This window comes from Taudactylus pleione, unplaced genomic scaffold (genome assembly GCF_031769625.1).
Source record: "Taudactylus pleione unplaced genomic scaffold, aTauple2 ptg000093l, whole genome shotgun sequence".
NCBI lineage: Eukaryota > Metazoa > Chordata > Amphibia > Anura > Myobatrachidae > Taudactylus > Taudactylus pleione.
In genome coordinates this window covers 20,952,087-20,976,352 of record NW_028284495.1, presented here as the reverse complement: position 1 = coordinate 20,976,352, position 24,266 = coordinate 20,952,087, and the positions used below count along the sequence as shown (strand labels likewise).

The 24,266-nt window shown below is 42.5% G+C and overlaps 1 protein-coding gene across 2 annotated transcripts in view; it reads left to right on the top strand.

The window, feature by feature from the left end:
* The window catches only part of TAF4B (TATA-box binding protein associated factor 4b), a 134,605-nt gene that overhangs the window by 896 nt on the left and 109,443 nt on the right, over positions 1-24,266 (top strand). Inside the window, exons 2-5 of one of the 2 annotated variants that reach the window (XM_088469586.1) lie at positions 13,679-13,824; positions 18,712-18,825; positions 20,551-21,261; positions 23,302-23,424. In XM_088469586.1, the coding sequence (XP_088325712.1) occupies positions 13,679-13,824; positions 18,712-18,825; positions 20,551-21,261; positions 23,302-23,424 (1,094 nt within the window). The remainder of the gene's footprint in view (positions 1-13,678; positions 13,825-18,711; positions 18,826-20,550; positions 21,262-23,301; positions 23,425-24,266) is intronic. The other variant, XM_088469587.1, reaches the window with a different exon arrangement.

The window sequence follows — 24,266 nt, the reverse complement described above, 5'->3', positions numbered from 1 at the left end:
TTCTTTCCGGGTTACTTTGCTACTGTATTGATGTATTGAAACTTGTTAGGCTGGTGATATATCTACTGAATTCCTATGGTGGCCTCTTACTCAACTTGGTCACAATTTAAAAACTCTTGGGGGTCGGTTTAGAAAGCGCAATGGTGAATATAATTTTGTGGCTGCTACTTTTACCAGTATATATCTACCTGGGACCAGAGCCGTAACTAGACTTCTTGGTGCTTTCGACCAGAAAGAGTATTGGCGCACCCCTACTCCCCCATTTTTCAAATAGGGACTTAAGGCATGCACCCCCAAAAAAATGCGTGGCCTCATGGGGAAGGGGCATGGCGATTCTGATTTGTCCTGTATGATGATGAAGGGGTACCGATCCCTTTGTACCGCTGTTATCCAGGAGTCTGTGCCAAATACAGAGTTAATTCAATGGATACAGTGATGATACCCAATAATGATGCAGTATAACTAATCAGCTCTAGATGTAGGAGAGCGCCGGAGAAGCTGCTCCGCAGCAGGATTTGTCCATCAGAACATCTGTGTACAAGCTTGGAGCCGGCAGTGTAGATTACTGGCTGAAGGTATAGAAAGTGTTCCTTGTAGTGTATATGAAGCAAATAGCGGTGGGTTCCAGTACTGGGTAGATAGTATTTGAAAATGTGTGCATTAAATAAAAGGAGGATGTGACTGAAGATGCTTGGGGAGAAGGCCACATGGAGGGGGAGTCAGCCACGGAGGAGATATGGGCAGCCAGGAGATGCAGAGGATCAAAGAAGAAGCAGCTACAAATGTAAATGAGTAGAAACAGAAAATTGACAGGTACCACCGAACAGCGCCCCCTGCCCTCCTGTGCCGTGGCATATGTCGCACCACCCTAGTTACGGCCCTGCCTGGGACAATACTTTAGAAAACCCTTGTCCTAACGAAGAGAAAGCTAACAGACTTTCTTCCTCAGTTATCGTCTTTTGCAAATGCGAAAGATGTCAACATATGTTTATAGACTAGTGTTCATCCGCAGCATGGGTGCCACGGTGCTATCACATGTTGCTTCGTGACGACTGGCCAAAGGTTCAGTGCATTGTGGAAGAGAGCTGTCTCTTCATTGCTATCCTAGAGCTCGGCAAACATATAGATATAGGGCCTGATTCGGCATTGATCGCAACTGCGGTTACACAGGCAACCGGCCAATTGTTGCATTTTGCACATGCTTATGCATCGCAGGGCGCTTGCACGAACACTCCACTGTGGTCGGGATTGCGATCGCAGTGACTATGCAAACCCAATGCAGAAGAAATACCCTTTGAGGGTGGTGACTGGGGGGTGGTGGGTGAAACACAGACGTGCCAGTGTGTTTGAATGCCGCTGCAGGAGCGTGCATAAATTAGCCACTGCGATGCCATATGCAGCTTGGGCTAGCACTGTGTGTGATGAGGTTGGCAATTCCAGAGTAAGGCCAGACCTTGTGCAAGTGTGCGTGAGGCTGCAATGGTACTCGATGGTTTCACAGTCTTGCTAAGTATTATGGATGTGTGTAAGGTAAAGTGGGCGTCCTTATGTTAGACTGCATATGGCATTGCAATCATTAGCATATGTTTTCAGTGAGACTGCGTGCGTAATCATTATTGCGATCGCAGTTGCGATCTGTACTGAATCAGGCCCATAATGCCCCCCAGAGATTGTTTTCAACAAATGCTAAGTGAAGATATTGTCCGCTCTATAAATTGCTGACCACAATTTTGAGCTATAGGGGAGCTACAGGAACATGAGAAGAGCAATGAAATGGCAGTGAAAACTGTTTTCGACACTGTTTTTCTAATTAATTTATATGGAGAGACGAAAATGTATTCCTTACAACCCTACATTTGTAAAAACCCACACTAAAAGAATAGCTAGTGAAATCAAGTGGGTTTGTTATGTGCAGATGGTCGATACTTTTACATTTTTTTATTTTTTAGGGACAAATTTCTAAAACTTGTGACTGCCTCTGGCTGGGCAGTAGAGTTGTGCAAGAGGCGCCAGGAATTTCATATTTTAGGTTAATTTGGTCAGGGGAAAGAGAGTGTCAGTTTTATTTCTGCCAGGTGCTAAAATTTATGGCTCTAATCTCTGAAAACTAGCTGCAATCTGCACCCTAATACTAGTGCAGTAAAAAGGGCATTAACATGCGTGACTGCGCCCAAAAAGGTGGCATGGCCACAAGAAAAGGGGCATGTCCTTAAGACTCACCCATTTTCATCACTCTTGGGAGGCATGTCCAGCACTTATGGACATTGCTGGGCTGCCCCAAAGCTCTCCACTCGCTGTGAAAGATGCCGAGAGCAGTCCCCACACTGCGGCCTGCTGGTGGGGATGAAACTTGGAACTGTTTCAGCAGGGTGCCACCATAAGGGAGGGCGCATTTTGCTGTTTTGAAATCAGGCAGGGTGCGAGTCACCTTGCTAAAACAGCCTAGTGGGAACAACATAGAGCAAACCAAACGGGTTGGGTACGGGTCAAAATCCCAGCGCCTGCATCCCGACAGCGTTAGGATACCGACACCTGTTGGTAGGTATACTAACTCTTCCCCTAACCCTCCCTTCACACACCCTGAACCTAACCTCCCTACCTAGTGCTTAACCTTCCCTGTCCTCCAACTACTTACCTTCAGGATGCCAGTACCGGGGTTCTGACAGGTGTCGGGATTCCGGCGCTGGTAATTTAAAACCGCCTTTGTGTCTAAACCCCTGGTCTAAATGGTACTCATAAATGACGGGATGTACTGAGTTGAAAAACACAGTAAAACTCCCGAAAATGCAGTTGTCGGGGGTTTTACCGCAATTCTCAGATCTACTAAGCTTCGGAATGTGATGCTATGCATTCCGGTGCTTCGTCCCTATGGACTTCTCCTTACCGGGTTGCCTCTCCTTCCCATCTCTCCCCGCGTCCTTCTATGCAGAAGGACACCAGAGGGACTTCTGGGTGTTAAACCCGGAAGTCCCTCTATCCAGGGGCATCACAAAGGACAGCTCTTATTGACAGAGCTGTCCTTGCGATGTAAATTGCATTTCTAAGTACATACCGCGGTAATCAATCACGGTATGTACCCGATGAGAGGCGGGATGTACCACATTGCAGATGCGATGCTTAGTACATCCCACACAAAATGCGTAAAATATGTAAAACTGAAAAGTGTGCAAAATACTTCATAGGACATCAAGATACTCTTCAAGTGTATCACGATGCAACCGCATACTAGAGATGCCAGCTGTCATTGTCACCTTGTGATGAGGACTATCACTATGTGTACATAAATAAAGAAAATAACACTGTGCCCCCCCCTCCTCACCCCATTTATTTGAAAAATAAATTCCCATACTTATATCAGGGGCACACCATTACCATGTTATGGCAGGCTGGGTTGATACACTATAACAAGAATAACCCATAGAGTGGTGTCCCACAGTCACAGTGGGACAGAGCCCTAGGAGAATCTGGTCCACAAGACAAAATACAATGGCCTATTTATGAAAAGCTGGGTCAGATTAACAATGCAGCTGATCGAACTACAGATACAGGCCTCATTCCAATTTATCAGAGTAATAGTCCAGATGCTTTAGTGTCTGGCATCTGGACTATTACTGTGATAAAATGGAGCAGATCCTCCAAGTGACTACAGATCATATGCCAATTTTACTATATGGAATGGACTTTTTTCTTTTTCTTTTTTTCACATTTTGTTTGGGGAATATTGAAAATATGTACCAGATTGTCTCTTATATTCCTTTATATTTGTTTACACATTGAACAGTTTCCTCTCACTAATTCTAACCTCCTAGAACTTTAATAAGTTGAAGATATAAAAGAGAAAGTTGAATAGTCTTCCATATAATTGTAATGTTTGTTCCTCAAACTTGCTTTCGTTGTTGGCTCCATCTTAATAGTAAGAACTGTCTATGTAGTTTACTTTTAACCTAAGGGGTTTAAGTAAAGAAGCGTTGACTGAATTCTGATACTACCTGCAGCAGTCTAGAGGTTCTCATTATTTTCCGACCCCGTTGTCTCTCAGCCTAGAAAATAATGTTCAACCACCAAATTCATGTATGTTATTGTACTTATTTTATTTTCATAAGATTCGTAACAGCCATTAGAAGCTCCACTTTCTCGCCTTCTCAAACAAAGACAATATCCTGTATAAAATAATGCAGATTAATTACCTTATCTCCATAGGGGTTGTTAATTGGTCTAACTCCACCTCTAAAGCAAGATAGCCTGGTTAAAGTAGCATCTTGGGTCAGTAAGGAGCTTTTTTTTTTTTTTTTAATCTGTTAATAGCTTCTATGGTATACACAATTTTTACTCTGATCAACACTCATTTTATTGCCAATCATATCAGTCATTTTGGGGTAAATTTGTGGTGCTGATTCTGAATATGACATTGATTTTGCTAGATTGGCTCCAATTTTTGAGATACACATACGAGAAACAAAAAAAACCCACAATAGACAAGTCAACTGACTGATGGTTGAGTGGTTGATCACTTGTATACTGAGGGGGAATATTGTAGAATGATTGTGCAGTGAACACGTAGAATATTTGCGTTTCTCACTTTCTAGAATGTTCCAATAGATTCCCATATGCATGCATTATGGCTAGGTTCCCTATTACTTGAGGGATATCCATTATCTCAAGAACTAGAACCAATTTGAAAAAAGATACTTTAATTCTTGAAAGTTTTTTTGTTTAGGGGAGGAGGGTAGTGATGTATTAAACATGGAACATTTCTTTGAAGCAACAGCAATTTTTTTTTAGGATATATCCATTTTATATACTTTTTTTTTACACCTATTACACTTGCAAAAATACGTTATACCGAGTTGACAGGTCTTTATCGACAAGTATTAAAACTCCTGTTAAATGTCAGCAAAAGTCCATAACACTTTTTTGTATCTACAAAGTGTACATTTCAGGATGTATTTGTAAATCCTATATATAGATAGATTTTCTAATGATGGGCCCATCTCTCTTCCAGTGTTTTTTTATGTAAGTGCAAATAAACTTTTTGTAAACATCTTTTTTTAGTTCGTTATGTGTAACTAGACTTTGCCAAGTATTTTTGTTCTTGAATCCAGTTTTACATGCTAAAGACTAAATGCAACTTCACAAATAATTCACTACCTGGGGCTGCCTCTCCTCGTCACCCCCTCAAGTCCAGTGCCCGGGGCACATGCCCCCTTAGCTCCCCCTAGTTGCGGCCCTGGTTTGGAAGTCTCTTCTTTTTATTGCAGCATCTGCTTTCCTGCTTTACCTTATTTGCGATACTGGATAAAACAGGACTTGCTTATAAAGGCTGCAGCAAAGGGAAGTGCTTGTCGGGTATGAATGTTATAGTGACATCATTTTGACACTGTCCCACATTGCAGAATACTAAATAAACTAGAGCGCTTGGGATTGGATTCTAAGGGGGGGGGGATTTATTTAGCCGCGGTAGTTTGCCGTGGGCTAGTTGACACCCATCCCCCTGGGTCTATGTAATTGGCCCCGAAGCACGGCTGCCTGCAGCACTTATTTGAGTTATTGTTTTGTTTGTTTTTTTAAGACCTCAGCTGGCAGTGGAAACACATAGGTCTGTGAACCCATCTCGAATTCTATGGGGTCTATTCATAAAGATTGTCACAGTTCGTAGAATTAATTATCCAATGGCTTTGATCTGAAAGATTCATAAGGAGTCATTCATGTACTTTCACCCCTCATGTGATGTGAAATGAAAAACCCTGTCCCCTGCGAAGTAGAGATGTGCTGTGCAGTAACATCTCACTCCTGACTCTGCAGCCCTATAAAGATTTATCTGAGCTGCAGCCTCCATACCATCTGTCACTATGGAGAGACTATCTCCAGACTCCGGAGAGGGGGATGACCTTTTTCACGTTTTACAAGTGAGCCGCTGGCTGCTATTACACTGCCAGAGCCCTGCAGACACTTGTCTCTGCACTGCAGTGGGGAGTTTACCTGATCTATGAGCAGTGGCCTGGGCTGTGCATTAGAGGAAGCAGCTGAGCCTACAGAGTCCTTCTGATCACCCAAAGGACCCAGGTGAGTAGGCTGTTGCACGGACGGGACAACTACATTCCCTTCCTGCAGCGTACAGACCCTCCTCCTCCCTGCCAGGGCAGGGGCAACCCAGGCCTCAGGGGTGAGAGAGGCACAGAAAAGAACAGCAGGGATGGTGTTGGGAGAGGGCACAGCAAGCAGACTATGGGCCGTATTCAATTAGCCGCGATAATTTCGCAGCCGTCGGCGGACTGTACTTTTCGCCGACTTTGCGTGTTTTGGATGCGAAAACTATTCGTGCGCGGCCCCGCTGTTCGCCCTTTTCAATTCCAAAGGAAGCGAAAATGGGACCCGGCGAAACACAAACAGGCAAAAAGTGTTTTCAGATTTGGGGAAATCAGCCTGACACCTCCCAAAAGATGCACTAACATTGGGGATCAATCTAGATGCCCCCAAATAGGCCTGCTGAAGGTATTTTGGGTACGTAAATGCTCTCAATAGCTGCTAATTAGCGTCTTTGCACAAGTGGTGAAGAATAGCATTTAGCATTTTTTGGGGGTGAAAATAACTAGTCCCAGCAAATTTGGGGTACATGAAAATGGATGCAAGAATGGTTAAAAATCTCAAAAGTTACGTTTTAAAAAATGCACCTTCAGCAAGCACCTGCAATCAAAAAAACACCTCACCCATACTTGCAGACCCCCCAAAAGCTTATTTCGATAGTTTTTACATTTGTACCCCTTTTTCAAAGTAATTTTTTGGGGTGTTCATTTTTTTGAGGATTATTTTGATGCCATTATGCTTTGGGGGGCTGTCCCAAGGGTGCTGAGTAGTTTCCCGACATTTGCACCCCAAAACCGCAATTCTGCACTTTTTTTCACCACCAATTCATAGACAAATCTTTTTTGCCTATTACATTGCATCTTCGCGTCCGCGAAAAGTATTTGGAATTGAATACGGTGATACTTTTCCACCTGGTGAAATTGTCATCGGCGAAACTTGTTCGCCGAAAACGGCTTTTTGCATCTAATTTAATACGGCCTTATGGGGGGGGGTGGAGGCAACAGAGTGATGTGAACCGGGGCCAGGTCACTTCACATATACATGCAGCGGGGGCAACGGCAGTCACCAGAGTGAGTGACCCAGCATATATATTCTGGAACCTCTCTACAGCAATTGGTTAAGATCTTACCCACTGCTTAAATGGCAGTGCCGTATAGTGCCACAGACACTGAAGGAGGGCGGAGCGACCTGTGTCTAGACACCTGATTGGCCGGGGAGGGGAGACAGCTGTATTCCCTGCTCTTCTCTCAGGAGACACGTTACGCCATCATGAGCTGGCGAAAAGATTTTTAGAAGCTAAAAGGAAAGCTGAGCTTTCCATGCTTCTATGAATTGTTCTCCCCATACTAATGTATGGGGAAGAGATGTCTATACTAATCAGGGGCACACGGTGACCCCTTCTATGAATTAGAGATAGCGGTGAAAAGCCCTGTTATCACTGACAAAGGGATTTTCACTGCTACATGAATAGACCCCTATGTGTTTTTGCCCAAAAATAGATAATTTTTCAGACGCAAAAAAATGGGCTCTAATTGAATTGTCTGATGGTAAAAAATCCTAAAAAGTCCAGGATTTTGCGTCCGAAAAATTGAATTCCCCCTTAGACAGTTAAGTGGATAAGAGCTTGGTTATACGATAGGAAACAGAGACTTGTAGTAAATGAAGTGCATTCACAGGAGGGAAAGGTTACCAGTGGAGAACCTCAGGGATCTTTACTAGGACCAGTGCTTTTTAATATTTTTGGTGACATTGCAAATGGTATCACAGGGAAAGTGTATCATTTTTTGAGGAAGCCCGGCAGAGGCTAAGATCCCGACAGCAGCTAAGGTGAGTACAAAATAACCTAACCTCCCCCCCAAGTGCCTAAACCTAACCCCCCCTCTTCCCTGCTGCCTAAATCTAAAGCTGCTTACACACGTAAAGAATTTCTGTCCAACCATCCAACTAGTTGATTGGGTGGAATGAAAATCTGGTAACATATGGGAGTAAATGATCAGCAATTTGCTCCTAAATGCTAGAAAACAGATGAAAATGGTCGTTAGACAAGTTTGTTAAATGTTTGATCTAAACAATTTGTTCAAACAACAGTTTTTGTCCTTTTTCCAGCAGTTGGGAGACAATCCTCATTGTCATTTGCTCCCATACGTTACCAGATTTTCCTTCCAACCAATCAACTAGTTGGACGGTTGGACAGAAAATCTTTACCTGCGTATGCAGCTTGTCTTCCGGGGGGTGCCTAACCCTAACCTCCCTTTCCCGCAGGGGCTGATCTAGGGGGGGCGAGTTAATGATTCATTCCGCCCCCCCCCTCGCGGCAACCCGCAACCCCCCCTCCCTACCCCTTTACTTTCACTTACCTCCGCTGCTTCGGTGATGTTCTCCCTCCGGGCTTCGGGTCCCAGTGCAGGAGCCGGGAGACCAGCTGACTGGAGGGAGGACATCACCGGAGCCTGATCTTCGGTCCCTGGACAGAGGTAAGAAGTTTTTTTTTTTAGCAGTGGTCAGCGTGTGGTCTATTTAGACCACACAGCTGATCACAGGGTGTGAGGAGCCGGCTGTGATGGCTTCCTCCCCGGGTCAGGTGACAGCCTGTCACTGACACATCCCCCTAACTGGGAGACGGGAGCTCCGTTCACAGCACAGCCCAGCCATTATCATCTCTCTCCTCTGAACTTAATGATGCAGAGGAGAGAGATGAGAATGGTCGAACAAACTGTGCTAGGGGGGTCCATCGCTCCAGTCGCCCCCCTCTTGATCTGCCACTGCCTTCCCTAACCCTCCCAGGGGTCTGCCTAAACCTAAGTCCCCCCCTGGAGCCCCTAAGCTAACCCTCCCCCCTTGTGGCTGTGCGTGCCCGGCTTACCTTCGATCGGGATGCCGGGCTCCCGGCGTAGGTAAAATGACAGGCGTCGGGATTTCAACGCCTGTCATTAGACCCTTGTCGGGATTTAGACCGTCGGCATCCCGACTGGATGATGACCTAAAAATATGTAACAGGGTAGACACACCAGGAGGGGTAAGACAAATGATGAGGACTTGATGATGAACCTGGCAACTACAGTTTAATGCTAAAAAATGCAAATTGTGCACATGGGTCTCAAAAACCCAAAGGCTGAATATAGTATCAAGGGTACTATAATGGAAAGTACAGAGGAGGAAAGTGACCTGAAAGCAGGGAAGCAATGTTACAAATCAATGAGAAAGGTGTCAGATGCTTGGTTTCTGTCACAAACCGCGGTCGGAGCAAGCGGGGTCTCCTCTACTCACCACTCTGTGCACTTCGTCCTAGTCTCTTTAACGGGCCTGCGGCCTCTCGCAGGTTGACGGCTCAGCCTGGGGGTCCAGTGTGCAGTGTTGATGCAAGAGACGGGGCATTCTCTGAGACGCCGGTCGCTGGCGTTCTCCATGTGTATAGGAGACAGGACACCGCCATCTTCTCCAGTATCAGCTGATCAGAACACTGCCAATCCAGAGCTGACACTGTCAGCTGACTGCTGCATCCAATCCCCGCTGGTCGGGGGATAAAAGGAGCAGCCCTTGAAGTCTCAAGTCGCCAGTGTCCCTGTATTCACAGCCCTTGCTGCGTGAGGAGAGAGCGCTCCTGTGTTATTCCTCAGAGTGATTCCTGTGCTTTCTTCACCTAGCACCTCTGGTTCCTTTGGCGCTGCAGATACTCAGTCTATCAATTCCAGCTGGTACTCACATTCTATCAGTTCCAGTTGATGCTCACAGTCCATCGGTCCCAGCCGACACCCACAGTTCATGTGTTCTTACCAGTAACCACAGCTCATCAATTCTTACCACAGTAACCACGCTCATCAATTCTTACCAAAGTAACACAGCTCATCAATTCTTACCACAGAAACACAGCTCATCAATTCTTACCACAGTAACACAGCTCATCAGTTCTTACCACAGTAACCACAGCTCATCAGCAAAGTCTATATCTCCTTGCAGGATTCTCTGGTGAACACGGCCGGCGGTGTATACTCTGCACCTCTTTTCTGTTTCTCTGCCAATACTCAGTACTACTTTCAGTACCCAGTCCCACACATGAGCAGAAGTTACATCCGCCCAGCAACCTTTACAACAGAATCCACAGAGACCCTCTCCGGATTCACAAAAAAACCCTATCCGTGACAGTTGCACAGGGAGAGGAATCAGTAGCAGAAAGAAAGAAGTAATAATCCCACTGTATAGCTCATTGGTACGTCCTCATCTAGAATACTGTGTTCAGTTCTGGAGGTCTTTTTACCTCCAGAAGGATACAAATACTTACGAGAGTGCAGAAAGATGGGCAACTAAAATGGTGCACAGCCTACTGTACAGTACATCACAGAGTTTTCCAGGAAAGGCTGAGGATTAGGTTTAGTCATCCCCGGGGAGGGTTAGGGTTAGGCTATGGGGACGGGGGGTTATTCACCATCGGGGGGAGGTTGGGTTAGGCACCCCCCGTGGGAGGCTTAGGTTTAGGATGCAGGGAGGGGGTTTAGGGACCCCCGGGAGTTTTAGGGTTAGGCACCACTAAGGGAGGGTTAGGGGGAGGAGAGGGCAGGGTTAGTGTACTTACCGGCTCCAGTAGGGATCTTAATGCTTCGGCCTACCGGCGTTGCTATTTCATCCGCCGGGAATAGATCCGGAGGCATTACATTCCATTTGTTATATCCATCCTCTCATGGATATAACAAACACTCAGATTGGAGCAAATACTGTAATTTTCCAAACAGATGACAGTTGGGAGCTGATTGGCTGGAGCACCATTTATCATTCACAGCAAGTTTTATCACTCGTTTTGAATTATAAAACTTGTTGATAAATGAGGCCCACAGTGAGCTTCTTTACTGAAAATCATCACTTATCAACAAAATAACTTTATGAATAGAACCAATACTAAAAAGTTATTGCGTAAACCTGCTGGGATGTCTAGAACCAATTGTACTCTAAGCACCACACTCCTCCCATCATAGATAAGTACTCAACATAACAAAATGTAAAAACTTCAATGTTTACTATAATTACAAATCCAGTCTTTGTGAAACATTCCTTACTCTGGATGATCATGAAAGCCTCTGGATACTGGTGAGATGTTCTGGAGGCTCTTTGTTGGGTTCAGGACATTGAACCTCTATTGATGATTCTACTTCTGCAGGAGAGTCCAAGGAGTCCAGAACTGGTTCCGGTATAGCATCAATCAGATCTGTAATTTAACTCAGGAGGTTTATTCAAAGGGAGGCATCAGTAAGGTAATGTCCTTCATGTTAGGAAGGTTAATGGATTCAACCGACCCACTGGATTCAATGATCTGATTAACATGATATCCCCACAATTCAGCTGCTAAAGACCACAATGCATATGCCATTGGCCTTTCAGTTCCATTTCAGCTGTGTGACAAGACTGCTCTTTACCATAAGGGGAAGCATCACATGCTAACCTGTAGAGCAATTGACAGTCAAAATGAGTTAATACTTTCAGATGTTATCCAATTCTTCGTTGCCAAGAATGCTTGTTCCCACACTTTTGATCATTTCAAGTGTGCATTCTTTTGTCGGAGAACTTTCAGCGGGTGCAAGACTATGGAGATGTGTGGCAAGTATTTATAGTAGTAGTTGACTAAACCTATGCATGTATTAAACTTTCTTAAGAGAAAAAATGGAGAAGTTGCCCATAGCAATCAATTTGCTCCTACTCATCATTTATGTACCACAATCTATAAAATGACTAAAGTTGATTGATTGCTATGGGCAACTTTTCCTCTTTGGAAGGTTTGATACATATCCCACGTTACTGACTGTGGACGAGGTGCTACAACATAGCCTGTATTTTGTCCTCTGATTGTTAATGAACCCCTCCTTGTTGATCACATGTCTGCAGTACAATATATGATCTTTAAAAAATTATTCACATTTGTCTTTATTATTAAGTCGATATTCAAGTAATCAGTGAGAGACTAGCTAAATTGTCTAGGTGCTCACTGTTATTTCTGCTAGTGACAATAATCTCATCTTGCTAACCTTGTGTACCTGCTATTCCTAAAGAGAAAGGAATTCCACTGCACTGGCAAATTGTTTACCTAGGGAGTAATGTTCATACCTCAATTTGAATAACTGTAAGGTTATACAATGTTGGTTACTGTAGAATATTGTCAAAATGAGGGCGCTACCACTGGCCACAATAAATAAAATTTTACTTTTATTAATCTTAAAAATATAAAATGACCATCGAAATCATTAACAAAAAATATATTCAATTGGCCGCTCTGTTAACCTGCGACTAGAGGATTTCTGTTTGCGCCCTCCTGTGGTGTGAGCAAAAAATCTGACTAAACTAGTGCCGTGATACTAGTTGCGGGCTTACCACACACGCTAACATCGCGGCCGACACTTAAGATGGAGAATGCCATTTACTACGACTAGACACCTGGCATTAGGTGCCGGAAACTGCATCCGACATTGTGCAGGAAACAATGGGGACAATTGAATATCTCCGGGCACTCTCGGCGCTATTCAAAATTGTGTTTAATTAAATTGCCCCGAGTGGTAGTTGAGGTTTAGGTAGAATGAGAATAGATTTCAGAAGACAAGGAATCTCTTTGTGAATATTGTCTGTTTTCTTAAAATTATCTGCAACTGATTGTTGGGGAAAAGAGACTACAAAAAGTCTCTGTGAAAGGTAAAAGCAAAATCAGCAATGGAGAAAAGGCAATGCAAGGTTTATTTATTACTTTAATGATAGTTTCCTAGAATAGTGGTTTGGCTTCAATTAAGGCAGCTTCTAAGGAGTGGAGAGGTTTGAAATTGAGAAAATTACAAGTGTACATGATTTGCTCCAGTCACTCTGCATGACACAAATGGAAGAGGACAGTACAAGTATGAAAGCGAAGGGAAGTGAGAAATGTGGTCACTAACTGAGGTCTTTATATATGGAGTTAAGATGCGTACACACTAGACAATTCGCACCATGAGCGATATCGTCTAGTTTGTCCCCGGCAAAGGTGTGCTCAATTTCGTTAAAACATTGAGCACACACATTGAACATTATGAGCAATATCATTCAGTACCGAGCACCCTCCCTCATCCACGAGCATGCAACAACCTGACAATATCAGCAGGTTGGCCTGCATGTTCAGGCGATGAACGACAATGACCAACGACCCGCGGGAGTGCGCATGGTTGGTCGTTCGTCATTATCTTTCACTGTTTTAGTGTACACACTGGCCGATATAGTCATTCAAAATATCGGCAAGTGTTTACGCACCTTTAGAAAGCAAAACTAGGGGGTTTATAGTTGTTGTTAGTCATAGCTTTAATGTCAAACTCTGTATATTAGGGACAAATCCTATTGTTGATACTGATGTGAAGTAGAGATGGTCAGTGCCCCCCCCTTCATCTTTTCAAGAGCCATTCTGATGATTGGAGGCCCGCACCTCCATCCAGCCTCTTGGGAACAAGTAATGTTTGGGACCATCAAGAAGTAAAGACACAAATCTAGTTTAGAAAGCCAGATTTCAAAGTGGACAGATGGAGATAATGAATTAGTTCAGACCTATTTGACAGATAGCAAACATTAAAGATTCTATCTAATATGTTTCCTGCAGGCACTGTTCTTATTAGAAGCAGTAATGGACAACTCATGCTGGTTTCCCAACAAGCTTTGGCTCGAGCCCAGGCACAAGTACAGAATTCGAGTGCAAGGCCCCCTGTAGCTTCCAGTGCTCCCACCGTTCAGATCTGCACTATACAGGTACTAATGCAAGTGCAACATGACTAGTTTTTCTTTTTACTTATCCAATAATGTATTCCAAGCACAAATAACGGCACATGGAAGTATCATATATAGACTATGATGGTAAAATAATTCAAGTCTGCCTTTGACTTTTTGCTTATGATTTGTTAACATGTTGAATGTAAGAAATATATTTGTAACACTATTTCTCCATACCATTTTCACAGGATCCTCATATTGTACAGGGATGGAAAATCTACAGTGTCTAGATAGACAGTCAATAGGTCGACACCAAATGTTCGACATGGTCAAAAAGTCAGACAGGTCAGATTGTCGACACATAAAAGGCCGACATCAACTAATGTAAACAGGGACAAATGGTTGACAGGGTGAAAAGGTAAATTCATGGTTTTTCATCATTTTCACGATTTAGGGTTTAGATGAGGGTTAGGCACTTAGCAGAGGGCTAGGGTTAGGTTACAGAAGGCGAAGGTTAGGGTTAGGCACCAGGGTTAGGGTTGGGCTCGAGGGTGAGGATTAGGGTTAAATAACATTTTACGTGTTGAATGTTTGGCCATGTCCACCTTTTGACCCTGTTGACCAATTGACTGTCTTAATTACTGTAGATCTTTAAATCTATCCCTCTCAGATGACAATTGTCATATTAACATTTTAGATGCTCAGTTTGGTTATATTCTAGCTGACCCCGCACACTTCAAACTTCCCAAAACATAAACATAAATGGGTTGGTTGAGCAGGAATAGTGTTGCTTATAACAATCAAATGTTCTGACTGACTACTGGTTCTCGCCCCACTCGCTCCTGCTTGTCCATATGTGTAAAATTTTGAAAAATGTTTGCCCCTAGTGCGGTGCACTTAAAATATAATAAAACTCTTCCATCAAAAAACAGCTTGTTATAGGCACCTTATAACCCAGCTCTTAGACAGTGTAGAAAGGAGATTTTCAATTTTACAAAAAGCTGTAATTCTACAGTAAAACATACACTTATGCTTGAAGTAACATCACTGGCAATGAACGTCCAGTCTACAGTCTGTACAGAGAAAGTGGTTCATGACTTTGTGTAGTGACAGACTGAAGGAAGATTTAGAATATGCTTTCAGTAAAATGCTCAACAGGTGACATGAGGAATATCAGGGGGCGTAACCTTTAATTGTTCACATAAGATAATTAGGGGATGGTCTGATTCTGGTCCAGGAGAATCCCCAAAAAGTTGAACAATTCTCTTTTAAATGAATACTGTAGGGCCCATTTAGCATTAAATATTTGCGTCTTACTCCACGAAAACACCCTGAACTATGGATATATCTGCATGTGAAATGCTACGTTACAGAATCAGCGGCTGTGACACTATAACGTAGTACATGAAGATGCAGAATGGTGTTGGCATGACACCACCATGCGGAATCAGTATGAATGGCCGGCGGACGGGATACTGGTGGTCAAAAGACAGACAGCGGTATCCCGATCTGCAATATCCCGACTGGACGGTAAGTACACTTACCCTCCCCCCTCTGCCCCCCTAACCCTCCTGAGGTGGTGCCTAACCCTAACCCCCCCTTCCCGCACCCTAAACCTAACCCTCCCAGGGTGGTGCTTAACCTCCCTCCGGTGGTGCCTAACCCTAACCAACCCCCCGTAAGGTCTCTAAACCTGAACCCCCCGTCCCTCTTACCAGCAGCCGCTTACACCCGCAGCCCAATGGCTTAGCTGAAAGGGTAGTACACGTCACCAAACTACTAGAAAATGTTCACATAATTGCACTGACACTAGCAGCACTACTCAACATAAGAAATATACCAAGAGATGGACTACCGTCAGCTGCTCAATGGTTGTTGTCTTGGCATACAAGAACAGCTGTTCCTATAACAAGCACCAGTTGCAGCAGAAAACTGAAACAGAGCTACAAGATGCACTAACTAAAATGTGAGCGCTTAACGAATCACACTGACAATAGAGCACACTGACTTGTTCAGCTTCGCCCTGGTGAGATTTCCAAGTGCAACACCATTTGTCAAGACATGGTGGCTACAGTACAAAGATCATCCACCCAATCTGAAAGTTATGTGGTCCAAGTCAACAGAACAGTCATGTGCTTTCCTAACAACCTTTCTTCATGTGAATCTATAATCGAAGAACCCCAAGCCCTACATCAGGTTCAGGAGTTTTCTCTTACCGTTACACAAGCTTAGACTATTCATCAGATCAACTTCTATCAGCAAACACCACGGTCATCACAAGATTTAGCAGGGATTCAGGGCTTTGTTACTTACACCTGTCCACTACACTCCTCATTCATACCCTGCCCTTTACTTGTTGTTCCCTGTATACCTTTGTCCTCTTCTTGAAAGGAGAAACGTAGATGTGTGTCTGCATGAGGTCCCAGGAGCTGGCATCACTGGCATCATTGGTTGCAGGAGATCGGGATCATATCAACTAATATGATACTGAGTAAAAGTGTTTTCTATTACTCCTGTTACGTTTTTTGGCTCCAGTCTACAGGTAGGTTATGGGATAGTTCTTTCTTAGGCCATATAGCACATATAAGCATTATAAAAAATACTGTTTTCAGGCTTGTCCCATAGATATTTTACACAATTAATGGAACATTAGAACTTGACTCAAAACTTAATCAACTAGCTCCAGTGAGCAGTGAGATTCCATAGCATGTATACTGTACAGTTTTGTTTAGCAGCAGTGTACTCATATAATTAGGGCCATTCCATGGTAACTCACGTTACAAAGTGACATAGCAAGTATATGTATTGTTATCAACAGCAAAAGGATTTTTTGTGAAATTTTATTTACTGAGAAAATAATAAGTCATGCTTTAAAAAACTGTATACTGGAATTGCTAATTGTTTGCTATGGAAATATATGGAGTCCAGTTGCACAGGATTAGATAAATACTTATAATAGCATAAATACCCCATGTATATAATATTGAGTCAAAATCATATAGGGGGGTGCTACCGCTAACACTTAATATATATGCAAACTACAAATGGACAGGATTGGAAGTGTCAACTGTGGTGCATTAATGATTAAAATATTACTTTTATTAACATAATTTTAATGTGTATGTACATAAAAAAGTGAAAATGAAGGTAAAAGTGAAATAAATACCGTGTGATGCATTTACTCAATGTCAAATACATGATTAAACGATCTTCAGAAAAGAATATAAATGTCTCGTGTCCTTCAATATTAAACCATGCTCAATCTAAATCTCATGCATTATTGTACATAAATATATGCAGATATAATGATGGAAATATTCCTCTGTATTTGGATTATTGTGATGTAGTTTACATATAGGGTGCTTGTCAGTCAAATTCACATGGCACAGTATATACAAGTTAAATGGCACGATCACTTAATATCCAAATAATCGTGGAATCATTCCACATATAAAGTGTTAGTTAGGATTTACATGACACAGTGTGTTCTTAGTATGGAAGCCAATCTGGGTGTGAGCCATACATTGGCCCAATATTAGTGAATTTATTATATATCCAAGATAATATGGTTTAATAAAGGGATTAATAATCAATTATATATAATTGTAAAAGTAGTGTAACTCAAAGCACTTTGGCTGACTTACTGACACAATTAAAGTATAAACATAAGTTGTTAATACAAGTATATACTCTCTTTTCCAGCTTAATCAGACAGAGTGGCTTCTAGCTGACAATCTTTCTAAGACTCATGATGTTGATGTGTATGTAACATCATTTATATCTGTCTTTTGTACATGAGATGCTATATCTCAAATAGGTTTCAGTTCTCCCCACATGTCTGTGAGGTGATAGTGAATACTTTTATATATGTATGTAAATGGGGTAAGTATATTATACTGTTAATGTTTATCCCCAGAAATTCAGTATTGGTAATTATCCCCACAATTCAATAATGTTTATTAACGTACAACAGGGAACTAAAATGAAATTGTTCCACACTGCTTGTGGGTATATTGGATATGCAAATTACAGAGTGGAATATACATACGGTAATCTGCTAGTCGGGCAGTTCCACACACACACATTCGCAAAGCATGATGTGCGCTATATTAGTATCTCCAGGAGCTGCACTGATGATAATTTCACTCCCCTATAATCTATATAAACATCGATTATCTGGTCCGCACGTTTCACTTCGACTTATTCTTATTGTAACATTTTCTCATTAGTAAGATCGAATGACAGGCATTTCAAACACACAGCGAACTTCCAATGCAGCGTTTCACTTAATAGCTTTGTCAAGGCTATTAAGCAAAATGCCGCGGACCAGATAATGCATGAAACAGTTGGGCAGCAGATTTTCCAGCAAAGGTTACAAAGCAATCTGAATTTATTTTTCTCCCATATGAACAAGATAAATGTAGATCTTTTGCACTCAATACAAAAAATAGATTTCTTGAAAACTGTAATGGTTTATTGTTCAACAGTATTTTGTATTAGTTATTTTACTGGGTTGGGTACAGGATGCCCGGCGCTCAGGATCCTGGCGGTCAGAATTCCGACGCCAGCATCCTGATAGAGTTAGGATACAGACACTTGCCGGTAAGTACCCTGCCCCTAAACCTATACCCCCCTCCCCTGCCCACAGCCTAAACCTGTGGGTGCATTGTGTACGTGTGTGTGTGGGTGTGTGTGTTTTTTTTATATATATATATATATATATATCACACACACACAGTACAATACCAAACCTCACGGCAAACACTAATTACGACCCACCCTTGAAGGGTCTAGACCCACATGTGAGGTCCATTACAATTTAGCCCAACATTGTTTTTATAAATTGTAGGATGTCATAGGGTTGGGATCAGCATAATAAAGCTTTATTTTATTTGTTTTTAAATCGGTCTTAACCCTTGTTTCTAGACTCCAGGAAACCAACTGGTGGCCAGCAACACTGTGAAAACAGCACCTGTGTCCTCCCCTTTAACCCCTGTTTCCCAAACACTCACTTTTCAAAGAAGCTCTTCTGTAAAGCAAGTATGTATAATCTATCAGTACATCTAAAGGTTTTTCTAGTTTCAATCCCTCTTTCATTAGATTTCTTACATGGGTAGTCTACATGATCAAATATGCAGCGCTACAGTTATTCCCACATACACCTATCCTCAAATCATGCCAAATTGTGCTATTTGGTGTGCCATGAAAAATGTAACCACACTGCCAATGCGTCTTTCTCTCAATGGAATCGAAGGTAAAGCAGCGCTAGTTGATAGAAATAAAACTAGAAGGATTTATTATAAATAAAAAATACTGTATATAGTCACATGGAAGATAAAAAAATTCATATGCAATGCAAGTATTAATCCACCGGTATAAACATTACAAATAAGCAGGCAAGTGTAGTGTAATCACCCAGAAGGTACTTGGTTCTATTCAAGCAGTTCAAATGCACCCAATCAGAGTCTTTTGGTAGCACCCAAAGGTTCCAGCTATATACGATTACCGGCTTGTAATACAGTCCTGAGGGAGTCCATAATTAGCGATGGTCTCATGGTCAAAAGATCTCCAACGCAGACTATTTCCTCTCTGTAGCCAGTAGCTGGATAATATTGCACAATGGGCCTGATTCAGAGTCGGACGCTATTTGCGGACGGTCGTTCCAAAAAAGGGGCCGGCTATTTAAATTGAGCGCTCGCTCTTTGCGGTTTGTTGACTCCTCTATGTCTGAGCGAGCGAACGAAAAATGCGCCCTCTATTTTGTAAAGACGTCCCTTTGCCGTTCGCATCACACGTCATCTCCGATATTTATTAGATTAATCGGGAACATCGAAAGGCATCAGAACTGCTCGCAGTGGTTGTGTTAGGATTTTCCTACCGCAATCACTGCGAGCAGTTCAGGCTAAAAGACAACCAAGTGACGCGGTCGATGACGCTCCTTTACTAATTATGCACTCCCATAAAACCCCTTTTGACCGTTAGGTACGCCTGCGTTCGGATCTCCACTCCCCCGTTTTCAAGCACCTTCCTCTGTTACCACCCACAAATGGTACATTCTGTCAATCAAATTAGCAGCCCCTCGCTGTTTTGCGAGTGCATGATTTCCGACTGCAATGACTGGTTTGCGCATGCGCAGTTGTGCGAACATCGCTCAGATCGAACGAGCAGCTCTGAATCAGGCCCAATGTCCCAAGTCCAGACAGCACTCCACTAAATAGCAAAGTGCTTTGTATAAAAAGGTGCCCAATAAATGGTAAGGTGCTTGTATATAAAGATGCCAGGTGCCAGGGTATATCGCCAACATGTTTCACTGCACTAGGGCAGCTTTTTCGCTCAATGTTTTAGTCAATTTGCATCTTTTCCGTACTGCTAATTCTATAAAAGTAGGAGGTATAGATTCGCAGTCTGTGACTATGTGACACAAATCTGTGAAAAAATGCAAGAGATCAGGAACCAACACGACTGAGCTGCGCCATGTGTCCCGCCACGCAGCATTGTTTGAATTCACACTGGCACGAATGCGAGAAAAGTGCAAATACGAAGTCCTCAGTACACTACAAATCTGTTGGTATGCGGCTGCGGTGCGAAAAAATAAAACTGACCTGTGAAGCGGGATCTGTCTCACGCCATATACAGCAAAAACGCTAGGTGTATGAGGTCATATCTGTACCCATATGTACTTTATATGTTGAAAGTCTGCAAGTTGAATTTTGCAACATCTTTTCTGTTATTAATTTAAACACCATTCTTTTCTTATTATTACAGTCTACAAGTACATCAAGCAGTGTTGTCAAATCTTCCTTGGTCTTGCCATCCAATGCAAATACTACGGTCACGATGCCTACAGTAGTCAGAATTTGCCCCACTTCACAAACTGTAGCAACCAGCCAAGGAACTGCTACAGTTATAATCAGGGCTTCTGTTCCACCAGCTTCAGCTATAACTGTTCCATGCACTTTGCCTGTGGCCACCCAATCCCATCCTCCTATGGGAATCACAGCTACTGCTGCAGTTAGTTCTGGTACCTCCACGGTCACTGTTCTGCCTGTAAGAGCGCCTAAACCCATGACTACCCCTGTAACAATAATTACTTGCAATTCAGTTGTGGTTCCAGCAACAACCGTATCGCCTTCACAGGCACCAGCGATCACCTGTACTTTGCCCATGTCTGCTAAACCAAGTAATTCAAACATTGTCAAAGCCTTTGTCCCAGCGAATGTACTGCCAGCTGTTACATGTGCCTCTACCATCAAGATAACAACTAGTAATATTTGCACTACTACAGCACCTGGAGCATCTAGCCCGATTATTGTATCTAGTATAAAGCCGGCTGCTTCAGTGGCGCCCCCTCCATTGGCTGAAAATAACAGGTCAGCACAACTACAAGCAAACGTTCCATCTGTAACCCCCAGTGTGATTTCATGCAAAACAGTGTCTTTGAATAAACCACAATGCATTCAGCCTCCCAACTCCACAGTAAGTCTGAATCTCCTCCTCTATTCCTCTGTGACAGCCGCTCTTTGGGTTTCAAGGTTAAAAACATTTCTACTGTATTTATAAATTGAATGCGTTGTGAGCAATTCAGATTCATCTACATTCTCCCTATTGTTTTTACCACTGTTCTCTGCAGTCTCATAGACTTTAGGTGTCAGTGTTGTCAATTATTACTTGTGGAAACATTGCTAACTTCAGTCTCCATGCCCATGAAAGCTGCTTGCTGACTACAGTATTGTACAATACATGATTTAGGAGAAAACAATTGTGTTGCTGTCCTGTTTGATTCATTCACATGTATCAGGCTGTCATAGTCACTGTCTCTATCATTTACTGGGTTGGATCCAGACTGAAACTTGCACACTTGGTATTCCTGGTGTTACTAATCTGCACAATCCTGGTCTTTGTATTACTTTGTATGGTACAACGAGTTATGGCCAGTGAATCCCATTCTACCAGGCACTTAATGTAACTTCACCAACCAAGGCCCGTATTCAGTTAGCCGCGAAAAGCCGAGATCCGCAAAAAAGTATCGCCGATTGCGACTTTTCGCCAGGCGGAAACTTTTATCTCCGTATTCAATTGCAAACACTTTTCGCGTATGCGAAAACGAAATGCAATGTGATAGGCGAAAAAGATTAGCCTATGAATAGCAGGAGAAAAGTGCAAAATCACTATTTTGGGGTACAAAGGTGGGGAAACCACTCTGCATCCTTGGGGAAGCCCCCAAAGGGTAACTGTCAAAAAAAACTAAAAAAAGTGAAGAACAGCCCACAAAAAGCACTTTGAAAAAGGGGGCGAAAAAGTGCAAAGTGGGGGTACAAACATAAAAAGTAGCGAAATAGACCTTTGGGGGGGTCTGTGAGTATGGGTGAGGTGTGTTTTTGATGACAGGTGTTTGCTGAAGGTGCGTTTTTTACGTTTCTTATAACTTCACTTTAGCAACTTTAAAATATGCTTGCACCCATTTTCAAGTACCCCAAATTTGCCAGGACTACTTATTTTCTCCCCCAAAAAAACTGTTTTATGCCATTCTTCACCACTTGTGCAAAGACACTATATAGTGGCAATTGTGAGAACTTAAGTACTCCAAAATGTTTCATTAGGGCTAATTGGGCACTACATTGATCCCCCAATGTTTCCGCATCTTTTTGGGGGGTTCAGGCTGATTTCCCCAATTCAAACACCACTTTTTCGCCTGTTCTGACATCGCGTATCTCCGATTTCGCGACTTTTGGAATTGAATAGGGCATATCGCGGGGACACGCACGATAAGTTTTCGCAGCTAAAATACGCAATGTAGGCAAAAAGTCTGGCATGCGAAAAAGTATCGCGGGTGCGAAACTAATTGAATACGGGCCCAAATATTACAAAATGTTTTGTGTTAAGTGTATTCTGCATAGTTGTCATTCTTACCTGCTTTATGTAATTTACCTAAAAACCTGATAAAGCAGCGTAATTGTTCAGTGATATTTTATCATTAACCTTCCATAACATCACTCCTTGCATTATAAATCAATTTCTCACATTTGGCAGCTTCCTTGCAGTAACATGTGCGCAGAGGTGGTGATCTGAGCTTTTACTGGTGTATTTCAGTAAATTTACCTGGGATTTCTGCACATTCTAGTGAGTCATGTCTTCATCTTAAATCTACAGGGATTTCAGCAATTGATTTCTCATATAAAGTAATTTAATACTAAAACATTTTAGGTTTAAGCTTTGCAAAAGAATAGCTGTAACATATTTGACTCTTTACATATATGTAAAGTCAAGTCAAGGGACCGTTCTCCACTGACATCAGAAATGAATGCATTTTAAAACATGTAAAAGATTGTGGGAATGGAACCCATTGGTTTGAAGGGCCCCATACCCAATTGTGTTTGCAGTTAGCATTTGCAGTGCAGCAGCATTTGTCTGGATTCTCCACTCTGTTTAGTTAGTTACCATCGCATGTAAAATTCAATTGAGTTTACATGTGAAACACCTGCCCAGTGGAAAGCTCTTTTCTTGTCATTTAACTAGGAAGTCCTGGACAATGTGAAGAAATGTAAGAACTTTCTTGCAACATTAATAAAACTGGCATCCAGTGGACCTCGGTCACCAATTATGGGCCAAAATGTGAAAAATCTGGTGAAGAACTTGCTTGTAAGTCTTTATTGTTTTGACAATTGCATTTCATGCTGTACTCCTTTTCCCGTTGACACGCCACCCAACATTTTATTAATAATTGATAGTTTGTTTTACATCAGTAAGCACATAAATTACTGTGTTAGTCTAAAAAACAGCTTTGAGTTAGTCATTTCCTTGATTTGTTTCTTTAAACTGCTATTAATGATTACGTCTACAGCTTTCCATAGTCTTATGTGACTACCTAGGCAACCACTGTCACATGATTTAGAGAGCAGAGAAACTATGTAAGGCCCATCTGAGCTCTGTTTCCACTGTGACATCCTACACCTTTTCTCCCCTCAACAATCACATGACATGCTAAGAGCTGCGACCCTGTAGCAGACGGGCAAACGCAGGATTTTAAAGGGGGTTCTATACAAATAAATGAATATATTTTATACATACATATGTGTACACATACACACATTTTATACACCCATTCTTACATAAATACACACACTCTTATATGTCACACTTACATCACACACACACACACACAGTATATGTCACATACAACACACAAACACACACTCTCTTACCTTGTAGAAGCTGCAGTTAGCAGATGGAGACGGGAACGGGCATCATGTAATTAGGCTCCTCTCCCTAGCAACAAAATATCGTGATTCGTGGGTAAATCGCAATCATTTTGACTCCGCCTTCTCCCTGTTGACTTGTGAACTGCAGCATTTTACAGCTAAGGGGTGGGGCTTAATAAACATAGTATCGGCTCTCGTCTGCCAGGGGTGATTTCTGGGTACTCAGAAACCCCCCCTGCATGTGCTACAGGCAGACATGCATATTTGCCTTCCAGAGAGGTA